This window comes from Euleptes europaea, chromosome 8, assembly GCF_029931775.1.
Source record: "Euleptes europaea isolate rEulEur1 chromosome 8, rEulEur1.hap1, whole genome shotgun sequence".
In the NCBI taxonomy this organism is placed as follows: Eukaryota; Metazoa; Chordata; class Lepidosauria; order Squamata; family Sphaerodactylidae; genus Euleptes; species Euleptes europaea.
This window is the reverse complement of record NC_079319.1, coordinates 30,507,272-30,525,871: the sequence shown is the minus strand read 5'-3', so window position 1 is coordinate 30,525,871 and position 18,600 is coordinate 30,507,272. Positions and strand designations below refer to the sequence as shown.

The window sequence follows — 18,600 nt, the reverse complement described above, 5'->3', positions numbered from 1 at the left end:
AATGCTAGGGAAAAGGCCAGGTTTCTCTCATTTCTCTGCCTAAAGGGATTCCCCCCCCCCCCCACAAGAGTACAGACCTTTTTATTGATGGCATATTGTGTTAAGATTTCAGCATTATTACTTCCTTGAGGTTTTTGCTGTGACAAAATTCCTAAAGAAAATAATAATGCTGGTCAAACCACTTCCAATAAATATAGTATTGGAGAGAATCAAGAGGATTTTATGAACTAGGAACACACAGCTTTTGTTACATAAGTAGGGTTGCCCACCGCCAGGTACTAGCTGGAGATCTCCTGCTATTACAGCTGATCACCAGCCGATAGAGATCAGTTCACCTGGAGAAAATGGCTGCTTTGGCAATTGGACTCTATGGCATTGAAGTCCCTCCCCTCCCCAAACCCTGCCCTCCTCAGGCTCCGTCCCAAAAACCTCCCACCGGTGGTGAAGAGGGACCTGGCAACCCTATGCTAAGATCAAAGTTGTGATGAGGAATTCTGCCTTTGCCTGTTCGTTTTTTAAAAAAAAATATTTAACTGGTTAGCCATTCCATTTTTTTGTTGACAGCCTCACTAATTTGAGGGAAAAGGTGTAGTTGTTAGTCAAAAGATAAAAAGCTGAAAGGTTGCAGTGGCAAAGTGCATTGCTATATTTCAGGGAAGACAAAATTGCTTACCTGTAATTGTTGCTGAGTAAAGAAATGTAGCAGGCCAGAAAGGCATTATTAAATGGTTTTCTTGGAAAACTCGCAATCTGGTGTCACAGTGTCAAATGAAACAACACACTGGGCAATTTTGCCAAGCATTTGTCGTTTCTACTTAACCCGCACGATCTTTTAAAAACTAAATGGTGAAAGAAAGATTTGTCTGGATGCACAGAGATACTGCAAAACAGAAATGGTTCTTGGAATAAGGATGCGCTGGACTTTGGGTGCAGTACTGCTGTGTTTTCAGTTGTAAAATCTTCTGGTGAACCTACCAAAATCAGTCATTATGGGGAAGGTGCACTTGAGGAAGGCACTTCTGCTTGCACAGGGTGGGAGAGTTTCCAAAACCTCTATGAATTCCCCACTTGAACTGCGCCACAACACTGCATCCACACTTTTCTCGAGGTCCCCTGGTACAGGGAGCTGCAAAAGACAGGAAGGCGGCGGAGATCCAGTCATGAGGAGCGCTCTGTCCATGTTTCTTAGGGTGAAAATGCATGGTTGCTTTAGTCTCCTTTATTCCCTGTTTCAGCCAGGATTCAGCCAGGATAGAACACATGCGTTTCGCCGAACGTGCGTTCGATCCTGGCTGAATCCTGGCTGAAACAGGGAATAAAGGAGGCTAAAGAGACCATTCGTTTTTGCCCTTTGGCTCTACCCTCATGTCATTCAGAGTCAAAAGGGGTCAATGTATCCCCTTCTCCTTCCATAGCGCATGCCAGTCTCTTCCTTTTAACTCACAAGATACAACTTTTGGAAGCTTGGACTGGCCTTTGTGGGTTAGGGTTAAATCAGGAATGGCCGACTTTAGTGAATTAATTGAAATAATATTCTATGGATTTTGGTATAGAATTTATGCATTTTTAAAAAATGTACCCATGAAACCGCCGTCTACACAGGACCCCACCGTATATTAACTAAGTGCAAGGAGGGAGAGCTAGCAGAAATGCTCTGGCCCCACCCCCTACCTTTCTGTGATTACTGGGTCATCTGCATGGGTGTGAACACATAGAAGGAAAGTTTGCAAGTACACTTCCTCCCCGTGATTTTGGGATGCTGTTTCTGAACATTGCTGATCATAGGAAGTGAGCATACGAAGGGGCATTTCTCTGCTCATAGGTTCCATGTTTGTGAGTGCTCTTTATGTGCACTCTCCATCTCCACGTGTTCATGCCTGTGGAGGGATCATGTTTAGAGGACCAGTGAGTCAGACCAATGGTGTATCAAGGTCAATATTGTACAATCTGATTGTCAGTGGTTGTACAGGATCTCAGGTTGAAGTCTTTCACAACACCCACTATCATATCCTTTTAAACTGCAGCGGCGAGGGGTTGAAACTGTGACCTGCTGCATACAAAGCAGAAGCTCTACTGCTAAGCCACTGTCCCACTCCCTTCGAGGACACCGTCCCTAAGATTAGAGGCATGAGCTAGAAAAGCAGGGACTCGGAGTTCAGCAAACAGCATGTACTTCTCTGTTGATCAGGCAAAGGCACATGACCAAGATCCTACTACTTATAACAGGATGGCCAGTCCAAAGGCTTCATAATGCCTGTCAACTACAGCAGGTGTTAGTGTCACTGCAGTTAGTGTTACACATCTCAAACTTTCTGTTCTGAAAGGACTTCTGAAGCCTGAGCACACACTGTTCCTGGAAGCTCATTAGGCTGTGTCCCAGCCTCAACCCCTGACTCCTCTAGTTCAAATCCCAGAGTCCCTGCCAGTGTAAAGAGAGGAATTCCTTTCCTTTCAGAGTAGGTGGAGGGATCATGTTTTCCCTTTTTTATATTACTTTGTCCTCTCTACATCTTCTTGGAACCTTTCAGAGGACAGGCACTTCTCTTTTAAGTCCAACTTTCAGAGAAGTTTTTTCTGCAAATATTTTCTGAAGCCATCCTGGCCGGGGTCAGTAGTGGGTAGTTAGATGCTCTATCTCCAACTCACCCATCTGTTTTAAAACATGTAGTGGATAACAAATTGAAAGCAACTCAACTGTGCCATGTGGTATTACATAAATACTAATGTTATTTGAGGTTATATTTAGATAAACATTGTGGAGAAGCAATAACAACTCAGGAAAAATTGTCATTCTGTATAGTTTGTCTCCCATATGTGGCCATCAGAAGTATATTGTCTTGGATGTGTTCTTGAATGATGTGGGAATGAACAGGGTGTTTATTCTGCATTTCATGTTCCATTTTCCACTGTATGTCCCTGATAGGGTTGCCAGCTCTGGGTTGGAAAATACCTGGAGATTTTGGGGGTGGAGCCCGAGGAAGGTAGGGTTTGGGGAGACAAGGGACTTCAATGGGGTATAATGCCATAGAGTCCACCTTCCGAAGCAGCTGTTTTCTCCAGGTGAACTGATCTCCGTTGCCTGAAGATCAGTTGTAATCCAGCCACCACCTGGAGATTGGCAACCCTAGTCCCTGACCTTCTATCCTGAGAATATAATGCAAAAATATTTAGAAGAAAATGATATGATATTACTTACCTCATTCATGTGGTTTACTTCAAAGTGGATACTGTGAGGCTAGTTCTTGATTTCCAACACATCATATAGTTGATTTCTGCTATGGTCAGTGCATTTTTTTCAGTCCTTTGGTTTCTAGCCTATTAATATCAGTTTTGCTTGTAGCCTTCAGAGGTTCATTCTTCGAGCACATTTGTGGAGCAGAATTCTGCTGGTACCATCTCTTCCTCCCACAAACTTATTTGAAGCTAGATGTCCCTTGAAATCTTGATAGGGGTGAGGCAGCTGATTGGCTGTGGTCACTGGCAACCATTCTGAACTGACCAGTGCAGCCTACATGTTTCCAATTCTCTGCCACATCTGTGATGTCAACCTGTTCCCTTCCCTATTTATATTTGAATTATTGATCTTCTATAATCATTCCTAAAGGTTTTTGTAAATACATAGATTAAAACAGAGGTCTGCTGGCACCTTAAAGACTAACAAAAAAATTACTCCAGCACAAGCTTCTGTGAGTCAAAGCTCACTTCATCAGATGCATTGAAGTGTATATCTACAGCAGTTATTTGTATTTTGAGTTACAAGCAGGGGATGGGGAGGTGTTACAAAGAGAGGGTGGTTTGAAACAGTAACCAACAAGAAATCATCAATCAATGCAGAGTGAGAACTACCACTAACTATAGAATTAAAAAGGCTGTCTGAGGTGTTTTATGCATGGTCTCTTTAACCTCCTTTATTCCCCGTTTCAGCCAGGATCAAATTTTTCAGTATGCACAATATCTCATTCCTTGGAAGCTCAATGCTGTGTCGGCGCAAAATGAACTCGGCTTTTCCCATTCCTCTTCTTGCTTGAATTAAATCGTTCATCCTGTCTCATTCTGGAGTCACAGAGTGTGCCTACTCGGTTCTCAGGTTGAGCTTCCCCGCGCCATCACGCCCCGCCCTTTTCCAACTCCCTCCTCAAAGCAGCATGCCGATGTTAACGGGTAAACAGAAGATTGGCTTCTCTCACAGCCAATCAGAAAATAGTGTGTAAAGAGGCGGGGATTCAAGTGCTTCCTGCTTCCTCGGAACTCTTTCTGAGCAAAAGAAAGGCTTTTTAAAACCTAGGCTTAGATTTCTCCTTCCCCCCCCCCCTTCTTTCAGGTAGCTCTGTTTTTTGTTTTTTGTTCTTAAAATGCTTTTTTATGCGGCAGTTGGGTTTTGGGGGAAGGAAATCTTCTCTCACAGGGAGCACTGTGAAGTAAACCAATTACAGAGCAGCATTTAAAGGGGCAGGACTTGATTTCAGCTTGGGAGACTGATTTTTTTTTTTTGTATTCATGGTTCGATTAGCACACAGTTTTGTCCCTGATCATTCAAGCCAATGCATACAGTTTTCCCCAACCCAGGTTACTTTAATGTGCGATGAACCCAGGTCCAAGCAGGGAGATCCAACCCATGCATAAAAGACCTGAGATTTGCTACATGCATTTCTATGGAATGGATTCCACATAATCGAATCCCAGTCACCATCATAATATTACCACAACTGAAAATAGTTACTAATACATTTACCTGTACTTAATGGGAATATTATTATTATAACAATTATGGTAATAATGCCATTAATGTAGTGTGCAGAGGTCATTATTGCAGCCTCTCTATGGGCTATGTTCATGAGGGAGAGAGGGGGAAACAGGCAATGTGTGGTCTTTGCAAAGTGTCTTTTCTGGCCTTGATTGGGTCCTTTATTGGTGGCCCCAGCTGTGCCTATCAGAAGGCAGAGCTGCAGCCACTGAAAAAGGAAACAGCATGGGCAAAGTCCCACTAATATTGCTCATCTTGTGCCAGAATGTCTTCTCCCAGAGCTTTTCTCAACTCAGTTCACAGCATATTTGGCAGATTCATTGAAACCCATTTGTGGAACATTCCCCCACCCCCATCCCCACAATGCTTCTTGGCCCTCTTAAAATGTCCAGATCAAGATGTCCATACCTGGTATTCTTTTTTCTTCTACACAACTGGTAAAACAGCAAAAAGAAACAACTGGTGATGTTCTTCTTTCTGCGCACCTCTTTCTGCAGCCCTGTTCTGTGGTCTCCTGAAGAACACGAGACGGTGTACAAGACTTTGAAACTCATTCCTGACCTCAATGACCAACTTTCAGATGAAGAGCTGAGAGAACTCATGCAATGTATTGTGAGGGAATACTGGGTGAAAGGAAGTACAGGTAAGAGGAACACTTTAGGATGATACAAACAGCTTGGTCCTCTAAATGCTGAACCAGATGTGTTATGTATTTTTGCATGTATTTTTATGTTTGGAATATACAAGTTGTCACAGATCTGTCTTTTTCTGTGTTTAACAATTGCAGGGAGCAGCTCCCAACTTTCACATCAGACTTAGAGCCCATTCCTGAAAATATGGCGTGTGGAGTCGGTGGGGAAGAGGCGTAGCGGCGCCTCTTCCTAAACTGAATCATGCAAACCGTTAAACAACAACAACAACAAAAGCCATTTTGTGTTTTTTTTTTGTTTAACTGGGGCTTTTTGCCCCATTGAAAACAGCGAGGCTGTGCCTGCAAAACAGCAGGCGCAGCAACGCTGTTCCAGCCACTGGCGCAAGTGGCTCAAAGGGTGTAGGAAGCCGTCTTACTGGCGGCTCCTCCCCCTGGCCGACCCCCAGAATGCCCCCCTGCGCTGGCGCGGCCTCTCTATGCCATTGCCGGCGCCATGGAGAAGCCACGCTGGCGGAGGGGAGAGGTGTGGCTCCGCAGCACTTGGGCGCCGGTAGAGCACCCCTTCCCGCTGGCGTAAGTGCGTGTAATCTTGTGATTACATGCATTTACGCCAGTGGAGGGGTCAGACCACCTCCTAAGAGGTTTCCCCCCCCCCTCAGGAATGAGCTGTTAGATTCTTGCTAAGTTGCATCTGTCTGGTATTTTTTTATTCGAACATTTTCTGTTTGTCGCATCAACTTGCTTCCCCATTTCAATCCTAAAGTCCCTCTCCCTCAATTCCACAATCTAAAGATGATGTTGTGAGTTTGCAGCCTGATTCACAATTGTGTATATGACTTGATTTAACTTAGAGCATCACCTGATGGGAATCAGAATCTTTGGCAAGAGAATGCCAATATTCTTGTTGACTACATTTTTTTCCAGCTAATCTAGGATTGTAATAATAAAATCGATTTATAGATTGATATTCTTGAATGAACGTGGATGTTTCCTGAATGGAAACCACTAATGGTTAGAAGATGATATTCTGATAGCTGACCCAACAGATCTTTGAAAAGGTGTCAGCCCTTCAGCTGAGGGGAGGTGAATGAGTTATATATGAAGAAACAGGAACTGGAGCATTGGAAAAGACAGAAATGCTAGAAAGAATGGAGATTTGGCTAATGGAAAGCACCTTTTAGTTGCAGGATTTCTCTTTCTCTCTGCATTTGAAATGGAGTGGTGGGTACGCTGCCCACCTAGGTTCTACTTGTATATTTGCAAATAAAGCACCATAAATCTACAGTATTCTCTCAATGGCGCTTCCCATGAAACATCTCACCATTTGGTGGAGTGGGAACATGCATTAACAGCATCAAAAGGCATTATTTGTTTAATGATGAATAATGAAAACCAAGTGTATTTGAACATATGAGTCATTCTATTTAGGGACAATTGTACTGTAAAATACATCACAAGAATACATTGCTCTGAATTTTTTGTCAGCGGAGCAGGGGTGCCTAGACACTGCAGATGAAGGGAGATAAGTAAAGGATGGAAACGTAGTGTAGATGAGAAAGCAAAATGAAGCGCAGACAAATACTGACTTAGTAACCAGTTATTTTCATATTTATGCATTCTGCTTCTTTCCATGGCATGAAAGTCCATAAGAACATAAGAAAGGCCCTACTGGATCAGACCAAGGCCCATCAAGTCCAGCAGTCTGTTTACACAGTGACCAACCAGGTGCCTCTAGGAAGCCACAAACAAGATGACTGAAGCAGCACCATCCTGCCTGTGTTCTACAGCACCCAAAATAATAGGCATGCTCCTCTAATACTAGAGAGAATAGGCATGCAGCATGACTAGTATCCATTTTAACTAATAGCCATGAATATCCCTTTCCTCCATGAATATGTTCACTCCCCTCTTAAAGCCTTCCAAGTCCACTTTATCAAAAATTTATTTCAGTTATCACAGGCTGTTCCCTTGGTTTATCAAGGTCATTCAGAATTATTAGCCTGTCTTCAGTATCATCCTGGGCTTTGGGAACCCTTCTTGTTATACCCAGGCTTCCAGCACAGTCCTAAGAAAACCTTTCCTGGGAGTAAACCCCATTGCATAGACCTGAGGACAATTCTGAGCAGACATGCTTAGGACATGCTTTCTTAGTTTTGTGCTGATCCTTTACATCGCAGAAGCAATTCGCCCGAAATGAATATAGGAAGTGAAGGACATATTATTAATAGACAGACCAAATTATAATCTATGCAGAAAGAAAATTTGCATAAATTATGTTGCAATAATAAAAGGGACAATTTTAAGGTCTAAACTAGTGTTAAAATGTTAGTGATGAAAGTAGCATCCTGCTTGCTAGGCTGCAAATTTGGAAATGCAAAGCAGCTCTATCTGGCTGTTCTTTGGAATCTTGACCACTGGGGCAGTCACATTCTGTTGGACTAAGTGCCCTGTTGCTTTAGTATACATGCAGTTAAAGTGCTATCTGGTACTGGAAGCAAGCGGTCTAAAATTGCTGAGCACAAAAAAAAATGTGTGCATTAGATAAAAGCTAATCTTAATGACTCAGACTGTCACATCATGACTTTAAAGAAAAAGCTGCTTTGCATCAATGTGCAGTCTTTTCCAGCTCTTTGAACCTGGTTAAGTAATATTTTCAATCACATCTGATTCGGTAAGCTAAAAATAAACACAAAATTGATTTTTGGCTAAGCAAAACTGACTTGATAAAAAAATAAAAATAATACATGCCAGATGAGGCTTCAATCTCCAAAGATTATTTTACAGACGGAGTCTCAGGAAAGGCAAATGTATAAAACCCTGGAAAAAAAACCTGGAGTGAGTTGTTGTGTAGTTAAGGGTTTGCATCCTAATTGGGTTCTCAGATATCTTTTAAAAATGCTAGGGGCATTCTTTTTATTTCTCCCGGCAGAGAATTGGATTCAGACTAAATTTTCCATTAGTGGAGAGGAAATTCCGTGCCCTCCCCCACCGAAACCTACTGATCTCTATGAAATGTTGCTCTAGAGCATAGGGGACCCCCAAGAAAAGCATGAGTGAAGGTGTGCAGCAAAAAGGAGGAACTAGTAGAAATTGCCAATTTATTCTGGATCCCAACATTGGGAAAAGATCTTGCATGCCTTGAATCAAAGATATCCAATTGTCACTTTTTGAGAATATGGTGGTGCCTACACAGCCGTATATGAAAGTATTTTTGTTATATTGCACTAATTACTTTAGGTTTTAGGGCAGCTGCGACTGAAACAATTCTTTTAATTCTTTTAATCTGCATAGTCAAACAGATCTTCAGTGGCAAATCAGAAGCCCTGCTGGGTAAGAGCCCCACCTGACTCCACCCACTTTTTAAAAACACTTGGCACGAGCCAAGAATGGTGTCAGTGGGCACCATTGCGCCCATGGGCTTCACATTTGGGACTCCTGTTTTATACTATAAGTAGGGTTGCCAACCAACAGGTAGTAGCTGGAGATCTCCTGCTGTTACAACTGATCTTCAGCCGATAGAGATCAGTTCACTTGGAGAAAATGGCTGCTTTGACAATGGACTCTGTGGCATTGACGTCCCTCCCCTCCCCAAACTTTGCCCTCCTCAGGCTCCACCTCCAAAATCTCCAGGTATTTCCCAACCCGGAGCTGGCAACCCTAACTATAAGTAATGTATTTGTATTTTAAAATGCAGAACTGTAAGCAAATTAGTACAATGTAAGTTAATACTGTTAATGCTAATGTGAGTCAAGACAGTGGGGTTTCTCCCTTCTGTAATAGTCTGAGAACCTGGAGTCTATTTTTTAATTATTATTATTTATTTTATTCCAGTGGATGGAAGCCAGGGGTTCTATGCAATACTCCGAGGCTCTGCTAGACCACAGACAAAATATTACAAAAAACTCGTTGGAGGAAATTTTGTTTCATGTAGTCTGATGCTTTGGCCCCGAACTGCACCTAGGCCATCCGATTCACCACCCCAAACACTGGTAAGCTGTAACAGAGCAGCAGCTAAAAAGTAGCTGTTGTGGTAGACCAGAGACCAGTTGGATAATGCTGGTTCCTTTTGTCATCAGGAATTCTGCAAAAATGGTGGGCAGGGGGAAAAACAGATAGGAAATCTAGACTATTCTTGCAGCAGACTGTGTGCCTGACTTGGCTCAATTTACCTCGCCTGGCTGTCCTTAAGATATCACTCTTATAAAACATCAGAGCTGCAATCCTGATCTTAGTTAACACTGCTTAAATCTCATTCACTCCAGTGAGAAACAAACAAACAAAAAAAAAGATAAAGAACTGCAATAAAGATGGAAAGAGAGGTTTTTTTTATTGATGATAATGCTTGTGATAATCAGTTATGCATTCCTAAACTTTCACATATGCATCGAACTGGAAGGCAAACCAGACCTGAACCAGAGCTTGCTTTAGATGGGGTATTTTCAACGAAGCTTCTCATTTAATTGGGGAAGCAGCACTGGGAAGCGGGGGTGTTTAAACCTTTCCTCTGCTTACCTGACCTAAATCCTGCCCCACTTCAAATTGTATCTCCACCTGTCTTTTAACGCTGCTGCCTGAGAAAGGGTTGCACAGTTTAGACTGAGGAAACAGTGCGGGTTGAACTGTGTCAATACCTCCTTTCTAGCTCTGTTTCTCAGATAAGCAGCCCCACACAGCTGCTTTAATTTTTTTTAAAAACAAACAAACATAGAGGAACCAAGAGTAGATCTCCCAAGCCACATCTACGTTGACCTTCACTTGCCTTAATCCCAATCTGCAAAGAAGTTTATGAATGTGAAGCAGCTTTATACTGAAACAGATCCATGGTCTGTCTACTCTTTATACCATCTACAGATCCCTGGGTCAGTACTGTCTACTCTGACTGGCAGTGGGTCTCCGGAATTTCTGGTCTTTCATACCGTCTATTACTTGGTCCTCAATTACCCAATTGTTAAATTCAAGAACCAACTGCTTGTTTTAAAAAGTAGTTCGATAATCAGAAGCACAGGAGGGTCTTTTTGTGCACGGGAATAAAAAGGCCCTGTCTCCTCCAGCACAGGAGAGTGAGAGAAGAGGGAGTTATGGGATTGGCACTTTTCCTACATTTACTCTGACCTCAAGTACAAACTACTTCCCTAACATGGGTACAGGCTAGTTGGGAGCAACCACACATGTAGCCTTTTTTGACAGGAGACACACTTTTGGTATTATGTCTCATTTGGGCCTCAGTTAGAAGGATCATAAGGATTGATTTGCTGGGTAAGACTGAAGTCTGTCAAGCTCAGCATTACAGGGTGGATCCTGTCTAGTGTGAGCAGAGTGATCCTAAAGAAGACATTTGCCATCTCCCTCCTTCAGCTTCAAACAATTGTGTCCCTGAAATCATGTCCTGGGGGGTCATGAACTACTCAGAACAGCATGGGGGATAAAGTGTGAGAAGGAATCACCAAAAATTGCCCCCTTACCTCCTGGCAGAAGTTTCTTCTCCTAGGTCCTTTATGCATGGCTGTTTCACTCGCCGTCACCCCTCCAATGACTTTGGGTCTTTGTTTGGATTATGCAAGTCGTTTCTGACCATCAGAGGTCGCTGTGCTCTCCTCCTGAATTTCCCTGCATTTTGCCTGTCTTTGATAAAACAGATCCCTCAAAAAGCGGGCAAAATGTGGGGAAACGCAGGGGGAGAGCGTGGCGACCTCTGACGGTCGGAAATGGCATGCATAATCCAAACAGAGACCCAAAGTCATTGTAGGGGTGACGGCAAGTGAAACAGCCATGCATAAAAGACCCTAGTGGAAAATATAATTAGGATCTATCCCTTTATTTCCAGTAGTAATCGTGCACATGGTTTCAGAAGCTGACAAACCATGGCACAAAATTTATGGCCAGACCCGTTTGCTTTGTTTCCCACACCAGTACCCAGACTTATTCTGCCTCCAAATATGGACGTTCCATTTATGTATCATAGTTTTGAAAGACTCATCCTCCAATACTTTTTATTCTTTTCCATAGTCATTTCTATGACTTGTAATTCTATGAATTAAGTTTTATGCACAATGGGAAAAACTATGTCCCTCTTGAATCGACCACTAATCAGCTTTGTCGTATGTATGTATTCTCAATTTCCAAGTAGAGTAAAAAAAGAAGTCTTCTTTCTAATCTTTATCAGAATTTACAATTGAAACATATCCTATCCTCTTAGTTTTTTTAAAATAAAAAGTCCCAAACTCTCCCTTTCCTCATTGGAAGGCACTCCAAACCTTTGATCACTTTGTTCTTTCCACAGCTCTAAAAAAACCATATATGAGATGTTGTGCTCAGAACTGTACACAGTATTCTTAAAGCAGCTGCCCCATATGCTAATATAATAGCATTATATTTACTGTTTGCTGCTTCTGGAAGAGATAAAAATAAAATATGTGGCATAAGTTAAAATTGTGGGAGGGTTTTCATCTTGTTATGCAAGTCAATGTAGGAAGAATGTTTGGGGACTGAAAATTGACCTGTTTTCTCAGTTTTGTCTTAGTCAAGCCTGACCCAGAACTTCCAACTAGGGCTGTCGATTTGGTTCGTCCTGAACCAAAAAACAGCCAAATTTCCCCTGATTCGGCGGTTTTTAGTTCGGATGGAACCAAACTCAAAAAAGGCGGGAAAACGGGTAGCCGAATTCAGCGAGTTTGGGGTGTTTGATGAATAAATTCAGCAAATTCGGGGTTCGGCGCAGCAGCATAACCGTCATTTAGTAAGCAGCATTCTCCTGCGGCCAATCGGTGGTCAAGCTGGGTCTTCTTCCCCACCCTTAATGTGCATCTCTGACAATGGGGGTTTGCAATTAGCAGAGCTTGCTGCCCACGTCCAAAGCTCCCAGCCCTGACAAACAGCTAAGCTGCGGGGAGCAAGGGCGGGGCAGGTGCGAAGAAGATGGAACAGAAGACATCCACAGTAAGACCCATTTTGGGGCTTTTCTCTATAATTTTTCTCCTGTGGGGGGGGGGGGCCTGGAAGCAGAGTCTGTGTGTGTGGGGAGGGAGCAGTTTCTGTGGGTGGGTGGGGGAAGCCAAAGGGGGCTTTCGCCTGTTCTGCAGGGGGGGGGGTGCCCCCTGATGGAACAGAAGACATCCACAGTAAGACCCATTTTGGGGCTTTTCTCTACAATTTTTCTCCTGTGTGTGTGTGTGGGGGGGGAAGCAGAGTGTGTGTGTGTGGGGGGGGAGGGAGCAGTTTCTGTGGGTGGGTGGGAGCCAAAGGGGTCTTTCGCCCATTCTGTCTGGGGGTGTGTGTTCCCTCGAGTCTCTCTCTCCCTGGTTTGAGGGGGGGTCTTCAGTTGTGTGTCCTCAGGTTTTCCCTCATTCATAAGATCGGTTAGGTCTATTTTGATGCTTGCCCAAAACTGGCTTTCAAATTGTGACTTAAAGAATGCATTTGCCTGGTCCTGAGTCTGATGCAAAAGGGGAAATTCCACCCCCTCCTGCTCCTTATGCATAGCTAGCTGCCTCTGTCCCTTTCCATGGTTTGCAAACTCCCAGGTGTCAGGTGTTGCTTTGCATGGTTGCAAACGTGTTGCTTTGCATGGTTTGCATGGTTGTAAACATGTTGCTTTGCATGGTTTGTATGGTTGCAAATGTGTTGCTTTGCATGGTTTGCAAACTTCTTCGCACCTGCCCTGCCCTTGCTCCCCGCAGCTCAGCTGTTTGTCAGGGCTGGGAGCTTCGGGAGTGGGCGGCAAGCTCTGCTAATTGCAAACCCCCATTGTCAGAGATGCACATTAAGGAGGGGGGACCCTTTTCGGGGCCCATATCTCAGCCCCCATGACCAAATCTTTACAAAACTTGGGGGTTCTTGCAAGAAGGGTCCCCTCAAGCTACGCTGAAAGTTTGGGACCTCTACCCCCAAAAATGCCCCCCCGGAGCCGCGGAAAGGCGCAATTGTGTTTTTAATGGCTTTATTCGGCCGAATTTTTCCCCGAACTCTGGATCTCATGCCGAATTGCACGGACCCGAAGCGGGGGAGTTCGGACTTCGGCAGTTCCCAAATAAAAACGGGCAAAATTTTGCCGAATCCGAATTTTACTGAATTTTTTTTTCAACAGCCCTACTTCCAATATAAATGCCTAATCTAAAATTTGCTCACTATGCTGAGAAGGCTAATTGGTCAGTATATTGCAATATATTGTATATTCTTGTATATTGCAATAATGATGGCCAAACTCCAGTCACAGGGTTCTGTGTTGCCTGATCAATGGATGTAAAAAGCATGGTCCATCCTGGTGTCCACCATTCAATGTTGGTTTTGGTGGGATCATATCGCACCATTTCTCCAGAGACCTCAGAGCAATGTACATGTCTATATGATAATAAATATCACAATAACCCTATGTGGTAGGTTAGGCTGCTGGGGCTGCTGGTAAGATACACATTGGTGAATGCAAGGAATCATAGAGTTGGAAGAGTCCACCATGGTCATCTAGTCCAACCCCCTGCACAATGCAGGAAATTCACAACTACCTCCCCCGCACACCCCCAGTGACCCTTGCTCCATGGCCAGAAGATGCCCAAGATGCCCTCCCTCTCATGATCTGCCTAAGGTCATAGAATCAGCATTGCTGATTGCCAGACATAGCCTAGCAACCAGCAGGAGTCCAGGGAAGGCAAAGACATGGGGGACATCTCCTATGCCAGGGTGACATCACTTCTATGGAAAACCTGGAAGTGATATTGTGCTTCTCTGGGAATCAATTGAAATTCTATGATAGAGTTTCTGGTGATTCCTACAGAGGTGAGATTCACTTCTGGACTTTCCTCCAGAAATGGCATCATGCTGCTCCCTCCCCCACCAGCCCCAACAATGTTTATTAAGAGTGGGTTGCTGGCAGGAGATGTCCCACCATAGCAGAAGACATGGCAATGCTGGGTGTGGGAATTATGCTTTACTTTCACTTGTAATATAATGAAGCCCTCCTTGAATTTTCAGGATAGGAAATACTATTACAAATAAGGTTATATGCAAAATATTTAACTTGTTGAACAGAGTTTTGGTGCAGTGACCAAGAAGACCATCTCTTGGGTTGCTACCTTCTTAATTTCAGAAGGCTGGGGTACTTGAAACAGGACCTCTGAAGATGACTGATGTGGTTGGGTGGGTCATAAGAGTCCTTCAGGTATGTTGGTCCCAAACCACGTAGGGCTTTAAAGGTCAACATCCAGATTAGACTATTGCAATGCTCTGTTCAAAGATGCCTGTAAAGATAATTTAGAAGCTTCAACTAGCATAGAATATAGCAACTAGAGTCCTTACCAGAACCCACTATAATGAAATTTAACACCTGTTTTGTTACAACTACATTGGCTTCCTGTTTGCATACTAGCTGCTGGCTTTGACCTTCAGAATCCTAAAGGGTTTGGGATCACAGGACCTGAAGGACTAAAAGAATGGGACTTTCCTTGTAGGAACCTAACTTGTATGAAGGAAGATTGGTAGCGTCTTTTCAGCTGCCATTCTCAGGTTGTGGAATTTCTTCTCTTATGTGGCCTAGCACAATCTTTGTTATACTTTTGGTGAAAATTGAAAACTTTCTTGTTCCAGAAGGTCTTTGGGTTAATGAGGGTGCCATGCTACCTCTTCTATTGTGTTTTTACAGTGTTCTTTGTTTCAAATTGCTTTGAGCCACCTGGGGGACCCCTCACAGGGCCAAAAGATGGTGTATAAAATCGTTCACTAAATAAATCATTCTTCTGGCCTCATGTAAAATCTGAAATCACTTCCTTCCACAAAGAGTGTGCTGAGTTGTACTGATTGGCATGGAAAGGTTGGAGGAAGTTGTTTGAGATTTGTGCGGCTGCTGTTCACTTACAATCACTTACAATGAGCTTACATCAACCAGCTGGAATTGATGCCACTGGGCTTACCTTTCAAGCATTTAAAACTATTGTGTCTCTCACCGGGTCTCATCCAAACAAACAATGAATGAATTCCAAATGCCTCTAGGATGCAGAAGCGAGTGGCTCACAAAGAGAGAGGGTCGTTGAGAATTTCTCACACTGGTTCATCAAAATAAATAGCTGACCTTGGGCAAGAATGACAGGAAGAAAAGATTAATTCTGTTCTTTCTGTCTAAATTGGATCTTTCTTACAGATTGCCAGAGGTGCACCAGAGCTGTTTTCTAAGAACAGAAAGGAAAGGCCCATTTTTTATGTCTTTCTCAGTGACAGCTTTGGCTGACGTTTTTGTCACTGTAGGCAAAGTATCAGTGCTAGTTATCCAATCCAGCCTAAGTATTCTTCATTTAATTGTCTAAATGACAATGAATGTTGTTCTGGGGAACTATTTTATACAACTATTCTCGGGACTGGCAAAGCTAGCTGAGCGGAAATTAACTTTGATTACTGTCAAGCAGAGGGAACAATCCAGGAGGTGGAGAAGAAGGTTTCCTGGCATTTGGTTTGGATTTGTTGGTTTAGCAGCCTCACTTCACAGGATGAACCTAGCAAGGCAACAAAATCTGATGGGTCTTACTTTCTAAGTTACAAAGTTGAGCTGTCTTGTTCAAGTGAAGCTTGTCTGTTTGTACCGACCACTCCTCATTTATTTATTTTTAAAAAATATATATCCTGCATTGTCATAAGGTGACTTACAATAATAAAACATATAAATACAATGGCATAAAAGGAGTATCCATCCATCTGTATCAGTATACAGAAGGACCTGAAGGGAAGCTCTGAACTGCCAAGCAGGAACATCTTTTAAGTAGTCTCTTGAGCTTCCCTGGGTCTGTGAAGTATGCCTCATGCATGAGAGCTTGAGGTCCTTCCTCAGACAGCTGTCATTGAAATAAACAGAGGGTCTGGGCATTGTCTTGAAAGAACAACAGACATAAGGGTTATGCATTACCAATTTCCCAAGCTGAAGATATACAAGGAAATTGCTGTTTCAGATCATTTCTGTGATTTTCTGGAATGGTAAGTCCAGTATGTTTGGGAATTAGGAAACACCCTCCCCCAAACAATTTGTTCCCCCCACCCTCAAGTTTGGGTGCTTATCAGCAATGCAGCATGCACTCCAGCCCCGGCAGTGTCCCCCATAGGGAGTAAAATATGCCTGTTCTCCTTCATCACTTTGCGAAACAACAGATCATAAGGAAACATGGCAAACCCAGAGTTTTCACCAGAAAGGTAAAAAAATTGAATTGTCAGTCACTGTAAAAGTGGGAGAATGAAATGAATACAGATAGGATTTTTTTTTTTTAATGCTGGTGACTGAGGCCATCTTTTCCTTCCTGATAGGAATCAGTGGAGAGAATTGTGCCTGCGTTGAGAGATGGGAGTCTATAAAACCGCATCCCTTGTTCCAATTTGCTAGAAACGTGGGGGGGGGGGGTCTTCAGATTAGAGAGAGCAATACGTTTTGTGCAAATTTTGTGTCATTGTCTTTATAAACAGCTGCCTAAACCCTGCAATAGATTCCCCATTGAAAGTACTGGTACTGAAGCTCTGGAACCCAAAAAAAATCACATGGATTTGAATCCAGAACTAGCAGTGTCCCACACAAACGTTAGCAATTATGGAAAAAATCCACCCCCAAACCCTAGATACAAAAGTGTATTTCTCCCTGGTATGTATGGCTAATTATGGTTGCCAACCTCCGGGTAGTAGCTGGAGAGAGTCCTGCTATTAGAACTGATCTCCAGCTGATAGAGATCAGTTCACCTGGAGAAAATGGCCGCTTTGGCAATTGGTCTCTATGGCACTGAAGTGCCTCCCCTCTCCAAACCCCGCCCTCCTCAGACTCCACCCCAAATACTTCCCACTGGTGGCAAAGGAGCACCTGGCAACCCTATGGCTAATGGACAGAGACACTTATGTGTTTAACTACAAAATACTGATTAAACAAAGACATTATTCATAAGATACAGGCAAAACTCAGAATGTATAAAGAAAAACTCTCCTAGGTAGTGGCTGTTGTGAGAAGGCTACTACGGCAGCCCTTAAACAGTTGCTACATCAGCTGTTTGGCTGGGCCGAAATGAGGCGGACTGGTGGCAAGACCCAGAAGTGGCCACCTCACCAGCTGAGTTGCTGCCTAACTGTTCCTAAAGCAAAAACTTCTCATGTCAGGCAAAAATGTGCACAGTTTGCTCTCTTTAGAAGGAGCCAGACCCAGATAATATCTAGTGATATATTTCCAGTCATGACTGCTTTGTGTTCATATGAGAAGATCCACCACTCCTCTTCAGAGAGCCAGTGGGGTGTAGTGGTTAAGAGCGGTGGTTTGGAGTGGTGGAGTCTGATCTGGAGAACCGGGTTTGATTCCCCACTCCTCCACATGAGCAGCGGAGGCTAATCTGGTGAACTGGATTTGTTTCCCCATTCCTACACATGAAGCCAGCTGGGTGATCTTGGGCTAGTCACACTCTCTCAGCCCCACCTACCTCACAGGGTGTCTGTTGTGGGGAGGGGAAGGGAAGGTGATTGTAAGCCCGTTTGATTCTTCCTTAAGTGGTAGAGAAAGTCGTCATATAAAAACCAACTCTTCTTCTTCCCTTCATGACTTACTGAGCAGTCTGGGCTTGGGCACATAGAGATGACTCTCCCATAAATGTAAATGTTAGCAAAGTTAATGAAGCTTCCATACAAGCAAATAGATTTAGAAAGGACTGGGGTTTCTGACATAATACATTTCTGAAGGCATTACATGCTTAAGACCCTTTTCTGTTTGTGGCATTTTTGATCTATGATGTACATTAATTAACTAATGGGAATGACACAGTAGCTACATGGTGCCTCAATGTGCATTCTGTGAGATAATAAAGTCAAATTAGGAAGAAAGGAAAAGAAAATAGTTTTTGCCAAACACTGTAAATCAGCTAAGCACAAAAAAAGTGCAACAATAAAACCTACAATAAATTCATTAACTTGAAAGGAGCCTATCTGAAAACATTACAGATGTAAAATCCCCCCTCCCCAAAGTATAACACCCTTTATTAAGACAAATCAAAATGACACAAAATACTGTGCAATCTTTCGAGTCTTCAGAGCTCTCTATCAGGCTGGATATTAAAAGATTAAAAAATAAAAGGAGAATGGTAAAAAAGGTGTTTCGGGCCATAATCCTTTAAACGTTTGGGGTCTACTCTTGTCTGGAGAGTTGTACAATCATATAAAGTATTAGGGTATGATGCGAATTGGTATCAGGCATGCATGGTTTCCTGAGAAG

The 18,600-nt window shown here is 43.2% G+C and overlaps 1 protein-coding gene across 1 annotated transcript in view; it reads left to right on the top strand.

Moving 5' to 3' along the window:
- The window catches only part of CNBD1 (cyclic nucleotide binding domain containing 1), a 198,052-nt gene that overhangs the window by 84,955 nt on the left and 94,497 nt on the right, over positions 1-18,600 (top strand). Inside the window, exons 4-5 of the mRNA XM_056854894.1 lie at positions 5,242-5,387; positions 9,228-9,385. Of these exons, the coding sequence (XP_056710872.1) occupies positions 5,242-5,387; positions 9,228-9,385 (304 nt within the window). The remainder of the gene's footprint in view (positions 1-5,241; positions 5,388-9,227; positions 9,386-18,600) is intronic.